This window comes from Oncorhynchus tshawytscha, linkage group LG30 (assembly GCF_018296145.1).
Source record: "Oncorhynchus tshawytscha isolate Ot180627B linkage group LG30, Otsh_v2.0, whole genome shotgun sequence".
Lineage (NCBI taxonomy): Eukaryota > Metazoa > Chordata > Actinopteri > Salmoniformes > Salmonidae > Oncorhynchus > Oncorhynchus tshawytscha.
This window is the reverse complement of record NC_056458.1, coordinates 5695282-5718257: the sequence shown is the minus strand read 5'-3', so window position 1 is coordinate 5718257 and position 22976 is coordinate 5695282. Positions and strand designations below refer to the sequence as shown.

General features: G+C 43.0%; 2 protein-coding genes across 4 annotated transcripts in view; one reads left to right on the top strand and one right to left on the bottom strand.

The window, feature by feature from the left end:
* Window positions 1-7310, top strand: part of LOC112228970 (neuregulin 2a) — a 105317-nt gene extending 98007 nt beyond the window's left edge. For all 3 annotated transcript variants that reach the window (XM_024394793.2, XM_024394794.2, XM_024394792.2), the window contains 5 exons: window positions 766-868; window positions 982-1105; window positions 1436-1563; window positions 1697-1918; window positions 3818-7310. In XM_024394793.2, coding sequence (XP_024250561.1) covers window positions 766-868; window positions 982-1105; window positions 1436-1563; window positions 1697-1918; window positions 3818-4481 — 1241 coding nt within the window. In that variant the 3' untranslated portion in view covers window positions 4482-7310. The remainder of the gene's footprint in view (window positions 1-765; window positions 869-981; window positions 1106-1435; window positions 1564-1696; window positions 1919-3817) is intronic.
* A 7974-nt stretch (window positions 7311-15284) lies between these two features.
* LOC112228971 (cytochrome c oxidase subunit 8B, mitochondrial) lies at window positions 15285-16535 on the bottom strand. Its single transcript, XM_024394795.2, has 2 exons — window positions 16302-16535; window positions 15285-15640 (listed from the first exon to the last, which is right to left on the bottom strand). Exons 1-2 carry the CDS (start codon window positions 16416-16418, stop codon window positions 15545-15547), a joined length of 213 nt encoding a protein of 70 aa, XP_024250563.1. The 5' UTR covers window positions 16419-16535; the 3' UTR covers window positions 15285-15544.
* Window positions 16536-22976: the final 6441 nt, after the last annotated feature.

Below are 22976 nucleotides of genomic sequence, written 5' to 3'. Positions count from 1 at the left end.
GTGAGAGGTTGAGCGGCCTCTGTCTAGCTGTGTTGATCTGATGGGCTTCCAGTCAGATGGGATCTCTTGGATAAATGAGGCACTCTTACAATCAGAGTGGCAGATTTGGGACAGCTTTTCTGTTTTCAACCTGTTTTGAGCAGACCTCCATTAGACCGATGCCTCTAGAACAGTGATCCAGAACAGTGACATGAGTTACAGTAAACCCAGCCCAACAATTCTCACTGCATTTGCGCAGCACGGATATGCTACAGCAATTAAAATACATTTCATGTAAATTGAATGTCGATCATCCACATCTCTAGAGAATGCTGTACAAATCCCCCAGTTAATGTCAGCCGTCTAAATGTCAAACACTTCGACTACATTTCTACCAAACACCCCAGGCTTCTTGTTTGGTAAAGGATGTTGAAACCACAATTATTCCTGTAATAACAATTCATATTTACTAGCTTTTAACTGGCTTTTGTGCATTAGCCATTATAATAAGGGGCTGGAGTTGGACTGTCAGCGAGCTCATGTTTCCGAACGTTCACAACAGTCGGTACAGTAAGTCTGCCGCTTTGATACATGTGCAGAGGGAGAGCAGCATCTGCGGTATCGGTTAGTGTGGGAGTATAGAACCTGTGGAGACAGGAGCAGGGGGTGTGGGATCAGGATCTGGTGTGATGGGATACAAATGGGGTTAACACCTTCCACTTCAAGGGGCTGATGTTGTTTTGTTCTCCCCCCTTGTACTTTGCGTGCCTGTGCCTGTGTCCACAGAGGCGGAGGAGCTCTATCAGAAAAGAGTCCTGACAATCACGGGTATCTGCGTGGCTCTGTTGGTGGTGGGAATCGTGTGTGTAGTGGCCTACTGCAAAACCAAGTAAGTCAACCCAGGGCAGTATACAATGGGTTTAGCTGCGTTAGATAGCCCTGGAGCGGAGATAAGTCTATGCCAGGATCTATGTGAGTGACTGGGTGTACTCTCTTCCACAGGAAACAAAGGAAGAAGATGCACAATCACCTGCGGCAGAACATGTGTGCAGATCACCCCAACCGGAACCTAGCGAATGGACCCAATCACCCAGGACCTGGCCCTGAGGAGATACCCATGGTAGATGTGAGTCACACATTCATTGATTATATTACTGACTGACCGGTTACTGGTTTTGATGGATGGGTAAGTAGATTTTTGATTTAAACGCTTGTTTGTGGAGTTTTTGTACCATGGGATCCGAAATGGTACTTTCCTATAGTGGACCATGTGTACTCTCTTGAAGGGTAGGGATGTCACTGCCTTCAGTAACTAAGCCTCTCCTTCCAGAACATACCCACGTGGTCAATCAACAGAGCTTCGCATCTGTCAAGACAGTCTTTGTGGTAGTAATGTGCGTAAAGTTACACGATTTCATGCCATCTCTCCAAACCCTTTCCCTCTGTGTGTTTTTAGTACATCTCAAAGAATGTTCCTGCAACGGAGCGTGTCATACGGCACGGAACAGTGGCTTCTTTCCCCGGCAGCCACGCGTCTTCCAGATCTCACAACTCCTATACCCATGCACGCTCATCCACTCACAGGTAACCCGTCACTCAACATCCACAGCTAAATGTTTTGACATGCACATTCGCGTACACAGGAAAATTATTCACACAGGCGCACACTGGACTATACTCCGGTTCAGCCCTATGTTTTGGTCCTCTCTCGTTTCAGACACGAGGAGCGGACGTGGAGCCTGGAGCGGACTGACAGTGTCCTCTCGGACTCGCCGGGCATGATGTCGTCCTCCGTGGGGACCAGTAAATGCAACAGTCCTGCGTGCATGGAGGCCCGGGCCAGGCGTGCCGCACACTGTGGCTTTACTGTGCCCCACCGGCCGGGATTGCAGTACGGAGACTCGTTCGACTCGCTGGGGGACTCTCCACACAGCGACAGGTGGGAAGGGAACACGGCCCATCTCTGTGGTTATGGCACCGGGGCATTTTCTAGTGCCCACCATAGGAGGCCTCGTTTTACAGCTGGCTCTCTATCAGCCCCTAGAGGCCAGCGAGGGCACTTTGAAAGTGTCAATGGCAAATACTATATCATAGGCAGGCAGACATGATGAGATAGGCCTACTGTAGGACAGACGGATCACAACATTGCTACTGTTCTTGTGTCTTGTTCTGATAAAGGATATTGTAGGTATATAAAAATTCAGTTATATCCAGTTGTATTTTCCTGTATTAAGGTGTGAAGTGTTTTGCGTGTCAAAGCCGGTCGAAAGGAGAGATCCCACAGGCAGCTTTCTTGTGAAGAATCTGCTGTGTCAAGCCCACTGTTCTGTACTGTACTCCCCTAACTCTGTATGGCAGCAAAACAGGAGGCTGAATACCATAAGGACTTCATTAAGACACGGAGGGCAGAACAACAGATCTGATCTCTGGGGTGGAGCTCTAGCTAGCAGGTCTCCTGGTGTGGCTGTGGTTGTCAACTCTACTGTGACCTCCGCCCTGGGTTGCCGTATGCCTAAAGATCGAGCGCCGGTGTTATTGTAGGGACACATCTTCATCGTTTCCAGAGGCTTAGAAGTTTACAGAACTTTGGTTTCTATTTACTAATTTCAGCTGGAAACCAATGACCACTCATTTGTTTCAATTACGATGTTAAGATTTTAGTTTTAGAGTGTTTTTAAGTTGGTGAGAGTGCGCTCATCCAATAGCTACAGTAGGCTAACATTAACGTTTGACTGAACAATGCTAATCTTTCCAAACAGGATTACAGTGGAACAGTGATTTAACTTTATTTTAGATTTGCCATTGGATCTTTCAGATGCTTTTTCCTAAAGTGTGTACTGTGTTTTTCCCCCAGTGCCATAGAACATATGAAGGAAGAGGGACTGTACTGGGGGAGAGGAACACTAGTTCAACACATTGTAACAATCTAAATATTAAAGCACCTCAAAACCCAGCGCAACACACACACTGATGTTTTTCCTAGGTATAACCCTCTCTCAGGCTAAAGGCAGTGTTGGGGAGTATTGAACTACATGTAGGCTAGTCTGTCTTGCAATTTGTAGTATATAACATTTTAGATTGACGTCCAATCATTTTTCACAAAGTAGTTTGGATGTAGTGAACTACTTTTTCAAAGTAACTCGAAGTATTGTTGTCTATGCGTAGTCCCTTTACAAATGACGTAGACTAATCTGTACCCCCCCCACCACCCCACATTGACCCCCTGTATATAGCCTCATTATTTCTTGCGTTACTTTTTGATTGAACCGATTTTTTTTTAAAAATTTTTTACTTTAGTATATTTACTAAATATTTTCTTAACTCTATTTCTTGAACGGCATTGTTGGTTAAGGGCTTGTAAGTAAGCATTCCACCGTAAGGTCTACTACACCTGTTGTATTCAGCTTATTTGGCAACATTTGATTTGATTTAGTTAAGGTAACTATATGTTTCTTAAGGGTAGCTGTAGTGTGTCATAACTTCTTCTAGTGTGAAGTAATTGGTAGCTCGGTTACCTAGATTTTCAGAGTACCTTCCCCAACACTGGTTAAATGTCACATTAACCGATAAGATGAACACATTTATTAACATAACAAAGATATAGCAAACTGACTGAATGAACAGACAAACAAGGATGTCACAAACACCATCCACACACAACTGACAAACCTCTGCTCAATAACTCAACGTCTCTTACTGCTGTTAGTGGATGGTGGGTCCCTGTCCCACGTCACTCTGTTAGACATGACATCTAACTCAGCTGCTGCTGTTTGGCCTGGTCCTCTCTCTCCTCTCCCCACCCTTCTCCTCCCCACTCCCATCTTCACCCTCACCACAGGTATGTGTCGGCCCTGACGACGCCGGCCCGCCTCTCTCCAGTGGACTTCCATTACTCACTGCCCCCGCAGGTGCCTATCTTCCAGATAACCTCCCCCAACACCAGCCAGGCCATGTCCCTGCCGCCAGCCGCCCACACCCGCTACCCTCTGGAAGATGACCAGCCTCTGCTGCGGCGCTACCAGGTGCCCCTGCACGACGTCCAGCGCCAGGAGCCCTACCGGCAGCAGCGCCGCACCTACCTGAACGACAGCACGGGCAGCCTGCCCTCCAGCCCCTACCGGCTGACTGAGGAAGAAGACTACGAGACCACACAGGAGTACCTGTCCTCCCGAGAGCAACCAAAGAGAAGTGGGCCTGGTGGTGGAGGGGGTCGGCGCTTGCGGAGGTCCAGGCTGAATGGCCACGTAGCGCCACGAGGATACGAGGCATCACGGGACTATGGCTCTCGCAGCTGCCTGACGGACAGCGAGTCGGAGGAGGAAGAGGGCGAGAGCACGCCCTTCCTCAGTATGCAGAATATGAACGCGGAGCCCTCCACCATCTACAGGCCAGCCGACAGTCGGACTTCTCAGTCGCACTCTACAGGGCGGCACGGTGCACGCGGGAACGTACAGACCAGACAGACGCACTCGCGGTCCAAACCAGACAATGCACCCCACTAAAGAACGAAGTTGACCTACCAACAAAAAATCTATATACTATAAACCTGCACCTATAAGAAATATTTTTATTTTATATAACTGACAGATATTCTAAACAAATGAAATATTTATTTTCATTTTAGCAAAAGTTGTCTACTAGTTAACAGCAAAGACTTTTTTTATAGGGAAAACTCTATTTATATGTACATTTTGATTTACAGCATAAAAACACGTGCCAATTTTTTCACTACTTAAAAAATAGAGTAATATTGTGGTGCCTTTTGCTGTGTGCCGATGCCAGAGGGCCAGTGGAGATTTTTGCTGTGTGCCGATGCCAGAGGGCCAGTGGAGATTTTTGCTGTGTGCCGATGCCAGAGGGCCAGTGGAAATTTTTGCTGTGTGCCAATGCCAGAGGGCCAGTGGAGATTTTTGCTGTGTGCCGATGCCAGAGGGCCAGTGGAGGTTTTTGCTGTATGCTGGATGCCAGAGGGCCAGTGGAGAATTGTTGCTGTGTGCCGATGCCAGAGGGCCAGTGGAGAATTGTTGCTGTATGCCGATGCCAGAGGGCCAGTGGAGGTTTTTGTAGCCTTTTCTTATATGGACATCATTTTTTTATACACGTTTCCTCTTTTGGCTTTTTTTTTCTTTCTGGGAGTCTAGCCCCATTTGAACATTACTCCTCCCCTTCCACATCATGCAATATAAACAACTTAATCATAAGGTGTATGTTTACATTAATATCATTTGCCTATAGGGTTTATCATTTTTGGCATCCAATAGAAAATCTGATAAATGCAACACAGGTCCTTTTTGCTCTCTGAGTGAAGGAGTGTGCTTGGGCATGTGTGTGTGTGTGTGTGTGTGTGTGTTGTACCAACTCATTGCTCTATTGGGCACCAAAGCAAGCGGAATCAGTAGAGGAAAGCTGCTGATGCACAGTGAGGCCCAACCTGGGTTCCAGGGTTGTGCTGCTGTTGGGTAGAGAGTTCTGTTGGGTAGAGAGTTCTGCATGTTGTTGCTTGATGTGTGTTTACAGCTGCCTCACCTAACCTCAATCACCCCACCCCGGCCCCTCTTGTCCCAACAGGGTAAGGCTTGTCTAATGGCCCCCACTTTGTCCCAACAGGTTAAGGCTTGTCTAATGGCCCCCACTTTGTCCCAACAGGGTAAGGCTTGCCTAATGGCCCCCACTTTGTCCCAACAGTGTAAGGCTTGTCTAATGGCCCCCTCCTTGACCCAACAAGGTAAGGCTTGTCTAATGGCCCCCTCCTTGTCCCAACAGGGTAAGGCTTGTCTAACGGCCCCCTCCTTGTCCCAACAGGGTAAGGCTTGTCTAATGGCCCCCTCCTTGTCCCAACAGGGTAAGCCTCCAACGTCCTGGCTTATCTGTGATTCTGTAGAAGAAATGCCACTTGTCAGTGTACAGTAGCAGTTAGTCTGCCAATACAATACAAAGAGACCTTCTCCCATGACCCCCATGCCGCCTCTTCCTCACCTGTCCGTTTTGTCCCCGTGGTCAGAGTAAAGGGCCGCACAGCGTCTCAGGACTTCCCCCCCCTCCACCATCAGACCTACCTAGGACTTAAGGTCCCCCCCAAGGACATTAAGGTCAAACCCAACTTGCTATTCCTCTGAGCACTCCCATCTAGAGAAAAGTAAAGCAGAGTGTTGAACAGAACAGAACACACACCATAAGATAAATAGCTGTGAAACTTTGGAGGGTCATAAAATGCCAAAATATGCAAACTTTCCATTTTGCTCTGTCTGACATAATTTTCTAAGAGGTGACTGTAGTGTGTTGTGTGAAACCTATGTAATGCCTGCAGTGTAGAAGAAGAAGAAGCACCATGATAGGAATACATATTTACATCATTATTATAATTTCATGCAGTTATGCAGCCATTGCTCAAATTGTCAATTTTCCTCATTCACAGATTCATGTTCATAGATTTTTTTTGGGGGGGATTCATGAATTCTTATCTCACTATGTCGAGACCAAGCAGACAACACACAAGTCTACAGGAATGACTAACCACTTTAAAGGGTCTCATACACTAACGTCGAGCGCTGCTCAGTCTTGTGGATAAGGATAGGTATTTGTTGCCTGTTATGAAGTATGTCACTAAAAGTTAACAAACTGTTTGTTCAAACTTCTCTGTCCTCCACTCCAAAAGAAATATTGCAGGAGCTTGTTTTGGCAATCCATTTGAATTGTAGTGACAGAAAACAGTTGATAATCTTGCAGAACAGGTCATATACATTTTCAAACGCAATCAAAAAAACTCAAATGACTGTACCAGGACAAATCATCCGGTTAATCTAGATGACAACCAAACTGACAAGTAGGATTTGAAACAGAACGTGTATCTGTTGTATGATGAAAGGCAGAGTGACACAGACACATAGACACTGGTTTTCTGTCTCATCTCCCCTATGGATTTTCTCTCCTTCCGGGTCCTTCACAGTCTGGGTCTAATTTTGTATGTTTGAAAAAAAATGCAAAAGTAGACCGTGCTTCTTTAGTTAGTTTAAATGTGATACCCCCACCCCCATCTTGCCCCTCTCCTCACCTGACAGAAGTGCTGCCAGATTCATCCTGTTTCCTTTTTTCTTCCCTCCCCGCTTGAAATGTTTGAACACCTCTCCTCTGCATGTGCTTGTGGTCAAGGTTAGATGCGTGCATGGTGAAGAAGCAGCAGACATTTTTTTTGTTTTTGGTCAGTGAAAGTGTATTTCATTTCACATTCAGCAATAAAAAAAAAGCCCCCATGTCCATTCTTGGAATATGCTAGAAAAAATGTGAGATTGTCATAGATTGTTAAATAAAATGAAAAAAATTATCCACCTGTTCATATGATAAAATAAATCTTGATTCATATCATTTTAACATAAGCGGTCATCCTCTGTGCAGGGCTTTGGTGTGTTTTGAGATATCCTTAGCCATTGGGTTGAGGTATGACTGGTATTGGGGAACTTCCTGCTTGTGACATACTGTTTGTTTCCAGTATCTGAAGTGTGTGTGCTGTGATACATCTCTTGGACAGTAACCCTGTCCAAGCGTGCCATTTCTCCAATATCTTGAGATATGGGACCACAGAAACCAGGGGAAACATTGTTCGTTCTCTGTTACGCACAAGGTAAGAGTTAGGAAAAATTCTCCCTTGTACACACAAACTAATGAATAGTGTACTAGACTGTGTGTCTGCTAAGGACACCGTGTATAGTTTAGGTAGACTGCTGGTACTGTACAAGAAACAGGCATACATGAGTTTGAGTGTCAAAATGTACACACTGTAGTACTCCAGCTGCTCACACTGTGGTTCAATGTCAAAACAATTCTTTCTGACTTCTCGCAAGACATTTCCAAGACCTTCATCTGGCTTTCATCATCGCGAACACATTTATTTCCCTTCGATGACCCTGATCAACTAGCAGTTATGTGGCGCTAGTTCTCACCGGTAAATCCTGACATGCTAAAATTTGGAACACGTGTGTCATGTTATTTCACTTCTGTCAAACCAATTTTAAAACAAGTCAGTGAGTGATTTGGGGATTTCACCTCGATACTGTGAGAGGACTTCTTGGAATATACCGCAGTAGTATTTGATCCTATTCCAAGTACTGCTATTATTGCCGACTGTTTCCCACTCATTTAAAGATCAACACGCATTGCAACATGTTGAACGCGCTCACACACAAATCTTGCATTCATGGCACCTTTTTCAAAGCGACGCTTGTAAGTCAGTGTCCCAGACTGCCAGCCTTTGCAGGGAGAGCGCATGCTTGAGAAACAGCATTTTGTTTTCTCACAAACTCTTAAACATATCTGTCATGTCCACTTTACAACAGCCTTATGAAGGCTAATGGCGGGTTCAATCAAAGAGTAACCAATTTTCACCACTTTTCTTTATATTTTGCGAGAAATGTACCTGCTGACTTTTCGCATCCTTGGAAATCAATCTGAATTGTGGCTATCAAATGCTAGAGAAGTGATTGCTTCCTAGGGAATATTGTGCGATATTTCTCCATGCTTCATTCAACTGTTCAGATCAATTTGGCATCTCTGTGCTTCTCTGTTCCAGTACATCTGCTTCGCACGTCTTTGCAAGGTCAAAAGCCCTGTGAAAACAGCATTACTGTAAATATTCAAGGCCAGCGGTAGACTCTTTGTCCATTCGCATCAATTGTCACGTCGGGGAGAACTCAGCCTCTTTTTATCTGAAGAATATGGGACTGAACGAACGTCTGTCTCGTCAGTCACGGATTAGAACACCATCTATCTTGTATTTCCAGTATGCCTTGCCTTACAGACATGACTCACTCGCAGCGCTTATGGGGAAAAGAAGCCCTCTCTTGGTAGGGATTATTATTTGTTAGTCCATTGGCAGGTGAAGGGTGGATCTCTGGGAAAATAAATCGCACCGCTGCATTACCTCATCCTGTTCCCATCAACTTGGGTCAAGAAGCCTCTTTCACTAATTTGATAGAAGACATGATTATCCATGTTCATTATTATTTATTTTTGTTATCCGATAAAATGGACCAGACAGTGCATGTCCATTGACGCACATGTTTGCTTATAAAACACACACACAGTAATAAACCGTGACTGCTTCCTATCATTATTTGATGCTTGTAAACCTCTGATGGTATTTCCTTGGCTAATAGTTTGGTGTGGAACCCTTCCAAGTGCATGCTTTGTCAAAGCAGGCCTTGTGAGGGAGGGCCTTCCTTCTCCAGCACTGTTAGAGCCGGGTGTGGCCGTGGAACCTAACCCTCCACTGATTGCTCTGTAATTGCAGGTCAGCTCCGCATGGATTCACCTTGTAACAACTGAATGAGTATAACATGTAAGGATAACATAGTCATTCAGTCGGTCTCCCCTCTGTCTCGCAATGGAGTTGTGCATAGTCTGACCTGTTACAGGTCCCAGTCTAGAGTCTGGTTTTACATTTCCTCTTGAAATGTGTATTCAGGTCATGTATTCCAGCAAAAACAAAACCAAGGTCAAGAATAAATCCTATTTTCCTTCCTAGTGTGGATCAGGCAAGATATCTCATACACTAAAAATACTTATCGTCTGCAATGAAGGCCGCTATTCCTTGCATTGAAGACGACTAGATTGGTAATAGGTGTTTTCAAACATTGCTAAATGTTTTTGTTTTAATTGGGATTGCATTTGAACGCAATCATTAACCGGTGAACTTTTTGGTGTTTTCATTAGGATCCCCCAATAGCTGTTGTCAAAGCAGCAGCTACTCTTCCTGGGGGGGGTCCACACAAAATGTGACAACGGCTCAAGGACAGAACGACATCAAAAAAAATGTTTTATAGGCACACGTAGCCTTCAGTACATATCAATGCATAGACACAAACGACCTGGGTCGAATAGGGGAGAGGCGTTGTGTCGTGAGGTGTTGCTTTATCCGTTTCCTTTTTGAAAGCAGGTTTGCTGTTCACTTGAGCAATACGAGATGGAAGTTCCGTGCGATCGTGGGGGTAAATCAAGCACAACGGCCAGAACACTTCAGAGATCAGAAGAGTCTTTCATGTCCAGTACCGTAAGCGATCAACCAAAGCAAAAATAAAAAGACCTATGACACGCTAAACCAGGGAAAGTGTATATAAACCAGTATTGCAGTGTTTTGCCAAGATATAACACCGATCACAGTACATGCAGTGTGCTGGTTACTACAAAAGCCAATAAGGTCATCGACAATTCAGTCACATGACTTGCTTCTGTACTTGTACATTGCCGCATCACAACAGGGTATGGATAACATTTTTGGAGAAAAAATAATAATAATCTTGAGAAGGTATGACACTTTGACCTTCCACACAACTCCCAACGAAACACACAGATGTTAAACACCCCTGGAAGCGGACTTGAATTCAGTCACACGCGAGAAAGGGAAAGCACATTTCAAGGGTTAACGTACATCAACCCTTTCAGGTGCATTGGAGAAAGAAACAATACAGTTCAAGTCAAAAGAACCCCCACTACACTGTGCTTGCAAAGTAGCACCATTTATTGATTGTAATACCGTTTCTGCCTTTTGGCCTTTGACAGAAAATCTGGGTTCTGATCTGGGTTGACAATTCATTTTCTTGTCAGTCCTTACACCTATAGCTCCATCTTTGAAATTGATAGTGGTTACATTTTCAAATGTACATTTTTACAAATCTCTCCGAGGTCGTTAGGTGTTGAGTTAAGGTTGCTTACTGCTTCAATGCTACTGCTTGCCCTCATGCTTCGCTCTATTTCTCTCTTTCAATCTCTTTCGCTCTCAATTTCTCTTTTTTTGCTCTCTTTCTGTCTCCTCGCTCTCACTCTCTGAGGGTCAACCTTTAAATGTAGGATTGGCCTTAGTGAGAGGTGTATATAAGTACACCTTAAAAACAAAGGTGTGTCAGAGAACTTCTACCAAGACTGCTACTGAGTGCACCCAAGCTGATTCCAGTAGACCAACATTATGGCCACACAGTGCAAGTCTACAGTACCTTCTATTTACCATCAGCTTGTGTCTGGCTGCTGGGAGCTTGGCCCATATACCTCCTCTATGCAGTAAGTCAGAGAATGTTTATTCTTTTGTAAATTTAACTAGATGGTAAAATAATTCATTCATTCAATGTCACCAGATTAAAGAATAAATAAAGAGGGGGGTGCGAGGTTGCATTTCTATTTGAGAAATAGTTTTCTAGCTTTTGGTGTAACTATATACTTGAAATTCATATGTTTTTTGTTTTTTTTACAGTCTCACCACCATTGATGGACGGCATTGGCAATAAGGTTCGAGGGGGTGTGGTATATGGCCAATATACCACGGCCTGGGGCTGTTCTTAATCACAACGCAATGCGGACTGCCTGGATACAGCCCGTAGTAGTGGTATATTGGCCATATACCACAAACCCCCAAGGTGCATTATTGCTATTATAAACTGGTTACCAATGTAATTAGAGCAGTAAAAAAACATTTTTTTTGTCATACCTGTGGTATACGCTCTGATATACCACGATTTCAGCCAATCAGCATTCAGGGCTCGAACCACCCAGTTAATAATAAACTATAAACTATCCATAGGTCTATTACTGTATGTATGTTTGAATCTGATACCTACAAAAATAAATCATCTTTAATTAAAACATGGGATGTTTTTGTGAAAATGTCAAATATATAATCTCCACGATGGTATTCAAGCCAAATACGGCTATTCACCCACAATCAGAACACCATCCACTGCTGGCTGGACAACCATAAAGATCAGCATACTACACAGCACAAAGCATGCCCACTGTATGGAGCTGCAGCAGACATAATCCTCTCCCCAGCCTCCCCTTTCAAAGCTACTAGCACTATACCATCAGCCACCAGGCCCCAAGGTTCACTTCCTCTATTTTATAACAGGCAATGATAAACTACTCAAACAATTCCCAGGCAACATAAAGGTTGTTCAAAGGCATGGGATCTATTTCTAACAAACTCCCTGTTCCATAACCTCCATTCAGTTCCAGTTGTCCATTGTGTGTGTGCTTCAATGAAATAGAAAAATACTCCGTACTGGACCATGTGTCTTCAACTCCTCCACCAATGCACCATAGTGTCAGTACAAGCCCTGAATCACCGAATAACTCAGACTCTCTAGTTTACATACAGTAAAAGGTTCCATGATCCAGTCCTCTCTGACATTCTACTTCTCGTCCTCAGTGATGACTCACTCTATGCCGTTAGTCTGTCTTTATTTTGGTCGTTACGCTTATAGCCGTCATAACACATACCACTCAGTAAATGATGCTAGGTCAAATTGATGACAAAACGAGAGATTAAGGATGGTTCACGTATGAAACACAAAATTACAGAAATCCCTTTTCCGCTTTTACAAACATCATTTTTTTCTTGTTTTACAGCAGACAGGGGACGGGGGGATTAACACAGTCATTTAGGTGTCAGCCTTCTTCAGTGTGCGTGCATGATCATATGTTAATATTAATACAAAACAATCAAATGGATACAAATCAAGCGAGCATGTTTATCCAGCCCAGTTTTTTTATTTATTGCAAAACCCCAGAGTAGACGGCCTACAGGGAGGAGGTGAGGGCCCTCGGAGTGTGGTGTCAGGAAAATAACCTTACACTCAACGTTAACAAAACAAAGGAGATGATTGTGGACTTCAGGAAACAGCAGAGGGAGCCCCCCCTATCCACATCGACGGGACAGTAGAGAAGGTGGAAAGTTAAATTCCTCGGCGTACACGTCACGGACAAACTGAAATGGTCCACCCACACAGACAGTGTGGTGAAGAAGGTGCAACAGAGCCTCTTCAACCTCAGGAGGCTGATGAAATGTGGCTTGTCACCAAAAACACTCAAACGGATACACTCAAAGTGTATCACCGCCTGGTACAGCAACTGCTCCGCCCACAACCGTAAGGCTCTCCAGAGGGTAGTGAGGTCTGCACAACGCATCACCGGGGGCAAACTACCTGCACTCCAGGACACCTACACCACCCGATGTCACAGGAAGGCCAAAAAGATAATGAAGGACAGCAACCACCCGAGCCACTGCCTGTTCACTCTGCTATCATCCAGAAGGCGAGGTCAGTACAGGTTCATCAAAGCAGGGACCGAGAGACTGAAAAACAGCTTCTATCTCAGACTGTTAAACCGCCATCACGAACATTGAGTGGCTTGCTGCCAACATACAGACTCAATCTCTAGCCACTTTAATAATTGGATGTAATAAATGTATCACTAGCCACATTAAACAATGCCACTTTATATAATGTTCACATACCCTACATTACTCATCTCATATGTATATACTGTGCTCTATACCATCTACTGCATCTTGCCTATGCCGTTCAGCCATTGCTATATATACATATTCTTAGTCATTCCTTTACACTTGTGTGTGTGTATAAGGTAGTTGTGAAATGGTTAGATTACTTGTTAGATATTACTGCACGGTCGGAAACTAGAAGCGCAAGCATTGCTACACTCGCATTAATTAACATCTGCTAACCACGTGTACGTGACCAATACAATTAGATTTGATTAGCAAAAAAGGGAGTCTGTTGGAAAATGCAAAACACAATGGAAGACAAAACGCTTTAATGGGCAACACAGAATATCATGACGTCATCCTAGAGGTAATGGCCTTTACAATTATAGCTGCTAATGTGATAAACCAATACAGGAATAACGATACACAGTTGTATAACATTTATTTTTCGAAGAGACTTAAGTATGAGACGTCAGGGGCTTGATAAAGTCATTGTGGTTTGACTAAAGGATCCTGCCCCGTATGTCGATCTTATAGATCTTTTCATCTATATTCTTTATTGAAAGGTTTATGTTTAGGCAATACAGGGGCTGGCAAAAGTATTCACCCCCAATTGTTCCTATTTTGTTGCCTTACAACCCCCCTAAAAAAAAAAAGTTTAATTCAAGGTTGTATCATTTGATTTACACAACATTACACACTTTGCAGATGCAACATTTTTTTATTGTGAAACAAACAAGACAAAAAAAACTGAAAACTTGAGCGTCACTTGAGCTGCCACCATCATGCTTCACTGTGGGGATGGTATTCTCAGGGTGATGGGAGGTTTTGGGTTTGCGCCATACATAGCGTTTTCCTTGATGGCCAAAATTCTCAATTTGTTTTATTTGACCAGAGTACCTTGTTCCATAGGTTTGGGGAGTCTCCCACGTGCCTTTTGGCAAACATCAAACATGTTTGCATATTATTTTATTTAAGCAATGGCTTTATTTTTTTAATTGCATATTACACCTGCTTTATGCTTTACAACTGCAATAACTCATGAAGGCTCAAACAAAGTTCATGTTTAATGAGTGTTAAATCAGACAAAACATCCTAAAATGGAGACTGTGTACCACTTACCTTCGAAGGGTTTGGTGCTACAGGAGCGCTGGCTCAGGGGAAGATCCTTGGGTCAATGTGGTTTGAGAAAGTGAGGAAAAGGGATGTGAGGAATAGAGAGAAATGAATTGCGAAAGAGCCTTGTGACCACCTGTCTTTTTGATCCTCAGTATGACATGGTGCTCGGACTGGAGGAACCTGACATTTTCAACCCTCCTGTGACAAAGCAGAGTTGAACAGCGATCACGCACTAAAACGTTTCCTTGATGCCCTCATTTCAGTTCATCGTGATGCATCAGATCATTTTCCACTATGATCATTTAAGTAATTACAATAGATTCATTTAGTTTATGAAGTAAACAAACATCTTGACTCATTTTTATGTTTTAACCAGATGGTATTAGCGTTAAATACGAGATGGGCATATTCAATAAGTACTTTAGGGGTCCATAGGAGCACAACTCTGTAGATATTTTCAAACTTTCAAATGCACAGACTTAGATATGAAATCCAAATCTACACTAACAAATTAAACTGAGACAAATAAAAGCAAACTCCTTGTCTCAATAACTGACATAGCACAAAGATGCACAATAAAAACCAATGCACCATATTATATAAATGTCTATAGCAGCGTATTATATTGTAACAGCAGCTACTGGCCAACAGATGGTGCTATTGATAGGGGCTGGATGAAATCTTGACCCTTTCAAGAGTATCAGTGCTACAGTACTTACATCATACCTGCAACAATGTTCTTTTTGGGTTATGTGAAATGGTTAATATCTTGGTTTATACCCATAGTAAAGCAGAAAGAACCTGATATACTGTTGGTGGCCACAGATATTAAACAGTTCTGACATACTATTTCTCTCTATTCTATTTAATGGGTGGTGTTGGCATTAATGAGAATCACTTAACATGCACATTTGATACTAGACCATTTTAAAGTTTAAATATGTTTATTATCATTATTGTAACATACTCCTTGTTTGAAGAAGCCAATTAAAATTCACACATCTTGATGTTGTGCAGCCATTCTATTGGCAGACACTCAGACTGGAGTGAAGAGGTAGTTCATGGAGGTTGGGGATTTGTTCCATGTTTTTAAGAGGAGTTTTTTGAAGTGATTGGTCCCAGGAGGGTCTTGAGTAAGTAGAGAATGTACGGGACGTCCCAGTTAAGACAGAGTCCAATGTTAAGTTATTCTTTCTTCTTGTAGTTCTCAATGTTGGCGAGAACCCAACCGGAAGGTCCCAGGATAGCCACTGCGAACATACCCAGTCCGATGACTGTCTCCTACAGAAAGGGAGAGAGCGCAAACATAGTTACATTATTCCAGGCAAGGTGCCATGTTGAGTGTTGTGTAACGTTACAGAATGATCAAATGTATAGAACAGATTGCCTCAAATTGAGGCTCAATGTCATGTGCTGAATCATCGGTGACTAGCAATGTTACCTAACTAGCTAAAGTAGCTACATAGCTAACACGACCTTGGAGATTAACGCAATAAAGCGTTAGCAAATGATCACAATAGCAATAATAGAATACACTTTTACATTATGAATACCTATAGTTTCCTATCAAGGGTATATAGCCACAAAACACAACCGCGATCTGACAGTGTCAGCCGGCGTTGTCAAGGTAGTTGTGCATCCTTGCCTGTCACGAACTGACCTAGCTTGCTAACGTTAACGTGACCTTCCAGTCCAACTAAAATGTCCAATGTTTCTTTTGGCTAAAATAAGACATCTATGCAACACTCGTGACTCGATGCGATGTTACCCCACCAAGGTGGAATTATGACCATAATTAATTTATAAAAATGCTGCTAGATTTAGTTAGTTAGCTGGCTAACAGGCCTAACATCATAAGGATGTATGCCACAACAGCTACTACGACGAGCTAGCTACTAATGATTTTCTTGTCTGTATGAAAAATACAGGTACAATTACTTACAGCAGGGCCGAGAGGGTCTTTAGCCGGTCTGGTGAAGACACTGGCCCTCTGGGTAATCATAGGTCCACGCAGAGCTGGAGCAGTGCGGGTTGAAATAGTTCTGATGAGCCCAGACATGCCTGCTGTTTGAGTAGAGGTTTTTGATTGAATACTGGGGAAGTTGGTTACGGAGGAGGAGATCCGCCGGTCGGCAATAACGGCAATGTGGGAGTTGTAGTTGTCACACAAAAGGACTAACGCGTGCGCCTCGCCATGTCTCGGATAGAAGAATGAGCCAGATATTTCACCGGACGTGTAAACGTGAAGCATCCGGTTGGCGTTTCCACTCACTACCAAGATATGGCGATGTGAGGAAGCATAGTGCCAGTGGCGGGCTGGGCTGCGGAAGAAGATTGAGCGAGAAGGATTTTGGCAGATTCTGCTAATTTTGTCATCGATGTAACATTTGATCTCCATACAGTTTTCTGTTTCCTAAACTAAAATCTGTCAAACTTTGGGCTGCGTTTTGCAGCCAAAGTTTCTTAAAATGGTGTTGTTTAGGAGTGCATACGCGATTTGAGTTATTGCACACTCATAGCAGGCGTTCCCTAACGGAAATGATGCATATATGTGCTAGATCGCTCCAATAGGATCTTACTAGTTCGTGCTCTGCCCACGATGATTAATTTGCTCCCATTGTTAAAAAAAACAGGCCCTGGTCGATCCCGGCTGCATGTTTTTTTTTGTTTTTTTTGCCTAAGCACTATACAGCTGATTCAAATAATATACGCTTGAGGATGAGTTGGTTATGCGAATCAGCCGTGTAGTGCTATGGCAAAAAACAAATCGTGGGGGGACAGGACTGAGTTTGGGGAACCCTGTTCTACTTAGTAGTTACTTGAGACAAACAAAAGTTTACATTTTACGTTTATTCACCACGTGCACATGATACAACAGCTGTAAAACAGTACAGTGACATTCTTACCTTAAAATTGGTAGGGAAGTTGGTCAGGGAGGATGGGAGGCATAATCCGTGACAGTCTAGCAATCCAAAGGTTGCATATTCGGGTCAAGTTAAGGACAACTGTAGAATTTTAGCTAACCCTTATTCTACATTTAACCCAATTCACCTAACCTGCTACATAATTTCACCTAACCTTTGTCGTTAGTTCCCCACGGTTAGCAGTTGATGTTACTCTTCAATAACACAGATCCCAAATCAGGGGGAGGTTAATAGGTTTATTCGAAGAGGACAAATCATGTGGGGAGGTACATGTTCATTCTTACCCTGTCCTCAGTGATGCTCTCCTCAGAACAGAGGGACAGGTTTGTCGTTTTTAAAACCCCACCCTAGCCTGTGGTTGACCAATTGGAATTCCTTGCAATAAAACTGGGCCAATGGCCAAGTAACCAGTATCTTATTTCAGGCTCACTGTATAGACAAATTCCTCCCATGTCTCTGACCCATTGCTCATTAATCCTCTACTACAGAAAAAACACTTATTTCCATTAATTGTTAGGACTTTTAGTCCCCTTGACCTTTAGTACTCTACTAACCTCTCATCCCCTGCGTTGTGTATTTATCTTCCAAATATTCTCCCCCTAGACCATTTAAAAAAGAAAATAAATATACTTTAAATGTATTTTTAGAAAACTGTAGAAAACGTGAAAAAATAGACAGTCTAAAAAGCATTAGCTGTAAGCATAAAGTCATTCCCATGAAACACCTTGCATTTCTATAAAACACAACGGGCATATTTTACATGCTGTTACAATAAGAAATAGATTTCAAACAATGTTATAGAAACAAGTATTAACAGGTGTAATGATTCCTACCACGTCCTGTATCAGGAGGAAAATCACACAAAAAAAATTGTCTACGAGACAATAATATTCAATCGTCCTATTGGCAAGGTAGTCATTCACCAAGTCCATTAAAAGTGACCAGCTCTTCCACACTGGTATCAGTCCCACATAGATAACTTTTAGAAATTATATTCTGACAGTCTGCCGGTAGTGAGGATTTCTTCTTCAGTTCCGCTGGTTGATAAGGACTTCTCTAATGAACACTTCACCGGTGATCTTGTATCATTTCAAGTACATTCCTTGGATCAAGGAATATTACTTCAGCTTCAGACAGTAGATTCTCATAACCTGTAATGAAGGAAACAAAAAAGTGAAAGTAACATGTCCTGGTTTGAAGAGAAATTGATATTTCACATAGATTTCCCTAAGTAAGCATGTCCCGATTTTCAGGAAAAAGTTGGACATTTCACCTAGATATCCCTAATATGACGACTGCGGTGTACAACATAGAAGCTTATCAGGTTCTGATTATCTTACAATGCTTTTTTTTACCCGAGGCTCTGCTTTGTCATCAACATGGACAACCTTGCAATGAGTGACATGTATCCATCGTGATTTTCCCTGGACTTTTACTGCTGACCTTGTTATGAGCAAAACTTAGCAAGGACCTTCCCATTTTGGCCCTAATGTATCTATTACATCATTTTTTACCATCAACCACTGTCCTGGTACTATGTCATGTCCCCACTCGGGAGTTATTCCCCACTCCTCTTGTACTTGTCTGTCTGCTTCTCCTACTACATTAGAGAGTTGTATGCAATAGTTAAGCATTGTGTCACTCATAAAGTGAATGTCTGCTTTTCTGAAATGTAACGTGTCTGTCACTATCACATTGTCCATTGTGGTACCTGCCCAGCCTGCCTTCCTCACACCATCCATCCACAATGCTTGAACCGTCTGTGTATAACATGAACTCAGGGTTTTCCAGCGGATGGCTCTTAATAAACCCATCAGAGAGCAGATCCAAAACCAACTCACAACAGTCGTGTTCAAGTAATGTGGTATCTGGAGGAAGCATCAGAGTAGCTGGATCACATGGTGTCTTTTCAACTATACCCATGTACCATAGATCTTTAATCACTACTTTTGTAGCGGCCATAGCTTCCTTACTAATGGGATATTGTTTTGACACCTGTCAAGCACACTGGTTCCATATCTAAAGTTCCACACAAATTTTTCTTTGTAGTCCAAATAGCATGGTTCTGAACTGTAGATCCCTACTGTTGTCTAATTTGCCATGTCACCTTCCCTTCAGAAATGTTCAGCGGAGAGTCAAGTTGCATAATAACATCAATGCCTAAAATAGGTTGTTCAAATGAGCCTATCCCCACCCCTGCATCAATCTTCATTCGTCCAATAGGAATTGATAATGGTTTGGTCTGTTTTATATAACATTTTCTCTCCCAGTCATTAGTTGTGGAAACAAATGTTTTTCGCAAATCATCATGTATGGATTGCATCAGCTGATGAGTGATTGCCCCATTTTTGAAGGAATTGAGTGCATCTTCATCTTCCATGTCAGTTAACCCACTGTGTCTGACCATTTCTGCTCTAAACCTTTCTTCAAATTCAACAAACGGTTCTTTCGGTTTTTGAACACATTTGGTTATCTCTCCCCAATTGGTGGTTGCATTGGTCAGACCCTTAAGGAAAACATGTATGGCTCTCCATCCATCGGCCACATCTTGCTCTTCGCCACCCAGAGCTCTATAAACCTTTTCTCCAAGTACACCATGTTCACGGTTATTCCAAAAATATATATAGGGGGGTGCCGGTACTGAGTCAATGTGCGGGGGGCACCGGTTAGTTGAGGTACTATGTACATGTAGGTAGAGTTATTAAAGTGACTATGCATAAATGACAACAGGGAGTGGCAGTGATGTGGAGGGGGGTGGGTGCAAATAGTATGGGTAGCCATTTGACTAGATGTTCAGGAGTCTTATGGCTTGGGGGTAATAGCTGTTTAGAAGCCACTTGGCCCTAGACTTGGCGCTCCGGTACCGCTTGCCGTGCAGAAGCAGAGAGAACAGTCTATGACTAGGGTGGCTGGAGTCCTTGACAATTTTTTGGCCTTCCTCTGACATCGCCTGGTATAGAGGTTCTGGATGGCAGGAAGCTTGGCCCCAGTGATGTACTGGGCCGGTCGCACTACCGTTTATAGTACCTTGCGCTCAGAAGCTGAGCAGTTGCCATACAAGGCAAGTGATGCAAACAGTCAGGATGCTCTCGATGGTGCAGCTGTAAAAACCTTTTGAGGATCTGAGGACCTATGCCAAATCTGTTCCATCTGTCCAGGCTGGAAAGGGCAGTGTGGAGTGCAATAGAGACTGCATCATCTATGGATTTGTTGGGGCGTTATGCAAATTGGAGTGGGTCTAGGGTTTCTGGGATGATGGTGTTGATGTGAGCCATGACCAGCCTTTCAGATCACTTCATGTCTACAGACGTGAGTGCTACGGGTCGGTAGTCATTTAGGCAGGTTACCTTAGTGTCCTTGGGCACAGGTGTAACAGTACTCTTCTTGCGTTGTGTACAATCAATCATCGACACGAGCTCCAATTTGTAGCACCAGTCATGGAGCTTTATTCTGATAGAAACAGCACAAGTAGTTAACAAAATAATATAGCAATTACAATGTACAATATAATATTTTGAACAATGTACCTGATAGAATCAGCACAAAATTGCATGTCATGCAATGCGCAGCTCACCATCCAACTTTGCACGTGACGCACTGTACAAAATATACGAACCCCCCCCCACCAGACACAGTAAGTTGCTAGCTAGTATTAGCTGGAATTCTCTACAACAAAATGCATAACAAATATGCACCACAAAACGCTGTATCTTATGTGTGATGTTCGAATAACATTTACAAACAAATTTACATAAATTGTACATTTAAATCATCACTTTTGACGTGCAGTGCTTTGCAACCAACAACTTACCGCTGGTTTGGTGCTTGTTCACTGGGCCGATTCTAATGAAACATCCTCCCTTCTAAGCAAGCTACGCAAACCAGCCAATAAGATGCCATGTTGAGTAGGTGAAGGCAAGAAAAAACTAAAACCAAAAACCCATTGGCTTAACAATAAAGTGGCAATACATGTTGGTATTACAGACTTGGACAGGGAGAGGTTGAAAATGTCAGTGAAGACACTTGCTAGTTGGTCAGCACATGCTCGCAGTACATGTCCTGGTAATCCGCTTCTTGAAAGCGGCAGCTCTAGCCTTTAGCTCAGTGTGGATGCTGCCTGTAATCCATGGCTTCTGGTTGGGGTATGTACGTACAGTCACTGTGGGGACAACGTCATCGATGCACTTATTGATGAAGTCAATGACAGATGTGGTGTACTCCTCAATGCCATTGGAGGAATTCCAGAACATATTCCAGTCTGTTCTAGCAAAACAGTCCTGTAGCTTAGGATCTGCTTCGTCTGACCACTTTTTTTATTGATCTAATCCCTAGTGCTTCCTGCTTACATTTTTGCTTGTAAGCAGGAATCAGGAGGATGGAATTATGGTCATATTTGCCAAATGGAGGGCGAAGGAGAGCTTTGTATGCGTCTCTGTGTGTGGAGTATATAGGTGGTCCAGAGTTCTTTTCCTCTGGGTACACATTCAACATGCTGATAGAAATTTGGTAAAACTGATTTAAGTTCCCCTGCATTAAAGTCCCCGGCTACTAGGAGTGCTGCCTCTGGGTGCGTGTTTTCTTATGGCGGAATATAGCTCATTCAATGCTATCTTAGTGCCAACCTCTGGCTGAGGTGGCATGTAAAACAGCTACGAAGAATACAGATGAGAGCTCTCTCTAGGTAGTGCTTATCATTATATACTCATCCTCAGGCGAGCAATGGCTTGAGACTTCCTTAGATATAGTGCACCAGCTGTTATTTACAAAAATACATAGTCTGCCGCCCCTCATCTTACTAGACGCCGCTGTTCTATCCTGCCGGTACATTGTATAACCAGCCAGTATGTTGATATTGTCGTCGTTCAGCCACGACTCCGTGATGCATAAGATGTTAGCGCTTTTAATGTCCTGTTGGTAGTTTAATCTTCCCCGTAACTTGACAATTTTATTGTCCAAAGATTGCACGTTTACTTGCAGAATTGAGGGGTTTATTTGATTGCCTTCGAATTCTCAGAAGGCAGCCCGCTTTCCGGCCTCTCCACAATCACCTGACCTCAACCCAATTGAGATGGTTTGGGATGAGTTGGACTGCAAAGTGAAGGTAAAGCAGCCAACAAATGCTCAGCATATGTGGGAACTCCTTCAAGACTGCTGGAAAAGCATTCCAGGTGAAGCTGGTTGAGAGAATGCCACGAGCGTGCAAAGCTGTCATCAAGGCAAAGGGTGGCTACTTTGAAGAATCTCAAATATATTTAGATTTGTTTAACACTTTTTTGGTTACTACATGATTCCATGTGTTATTTCATAGTTTTGATGCCTTCAATATTATTCTACAATGTAGAAAATAGTAAAAAATAAAGAAAAACCCTTGAATGAGTTGGTGTGTCCAAACTTTTGACTGGTACTGTATATGTGCATGTTTATAAAAAGCTTGCCTTTATAAATACATTAAGGGCAGCAAATAATTTGCAAGGCACATGGTTTCCATTTGTAATGTGTTGCACCTCTGTTTATGTGGTTACTTATCAACACACAGACTAACCATGTCAGTATGACCAAGCAGTGTCCCTTTCAAAGTAGGTGGCCACTATACCTCTTTCATCGTTTGAGCTTGTGCACTTCAATTCTAAGATACAAACATATATCGAGTACACATGCTGACAGTGGAATCTTTGTGTGTGATGAACAAAAGC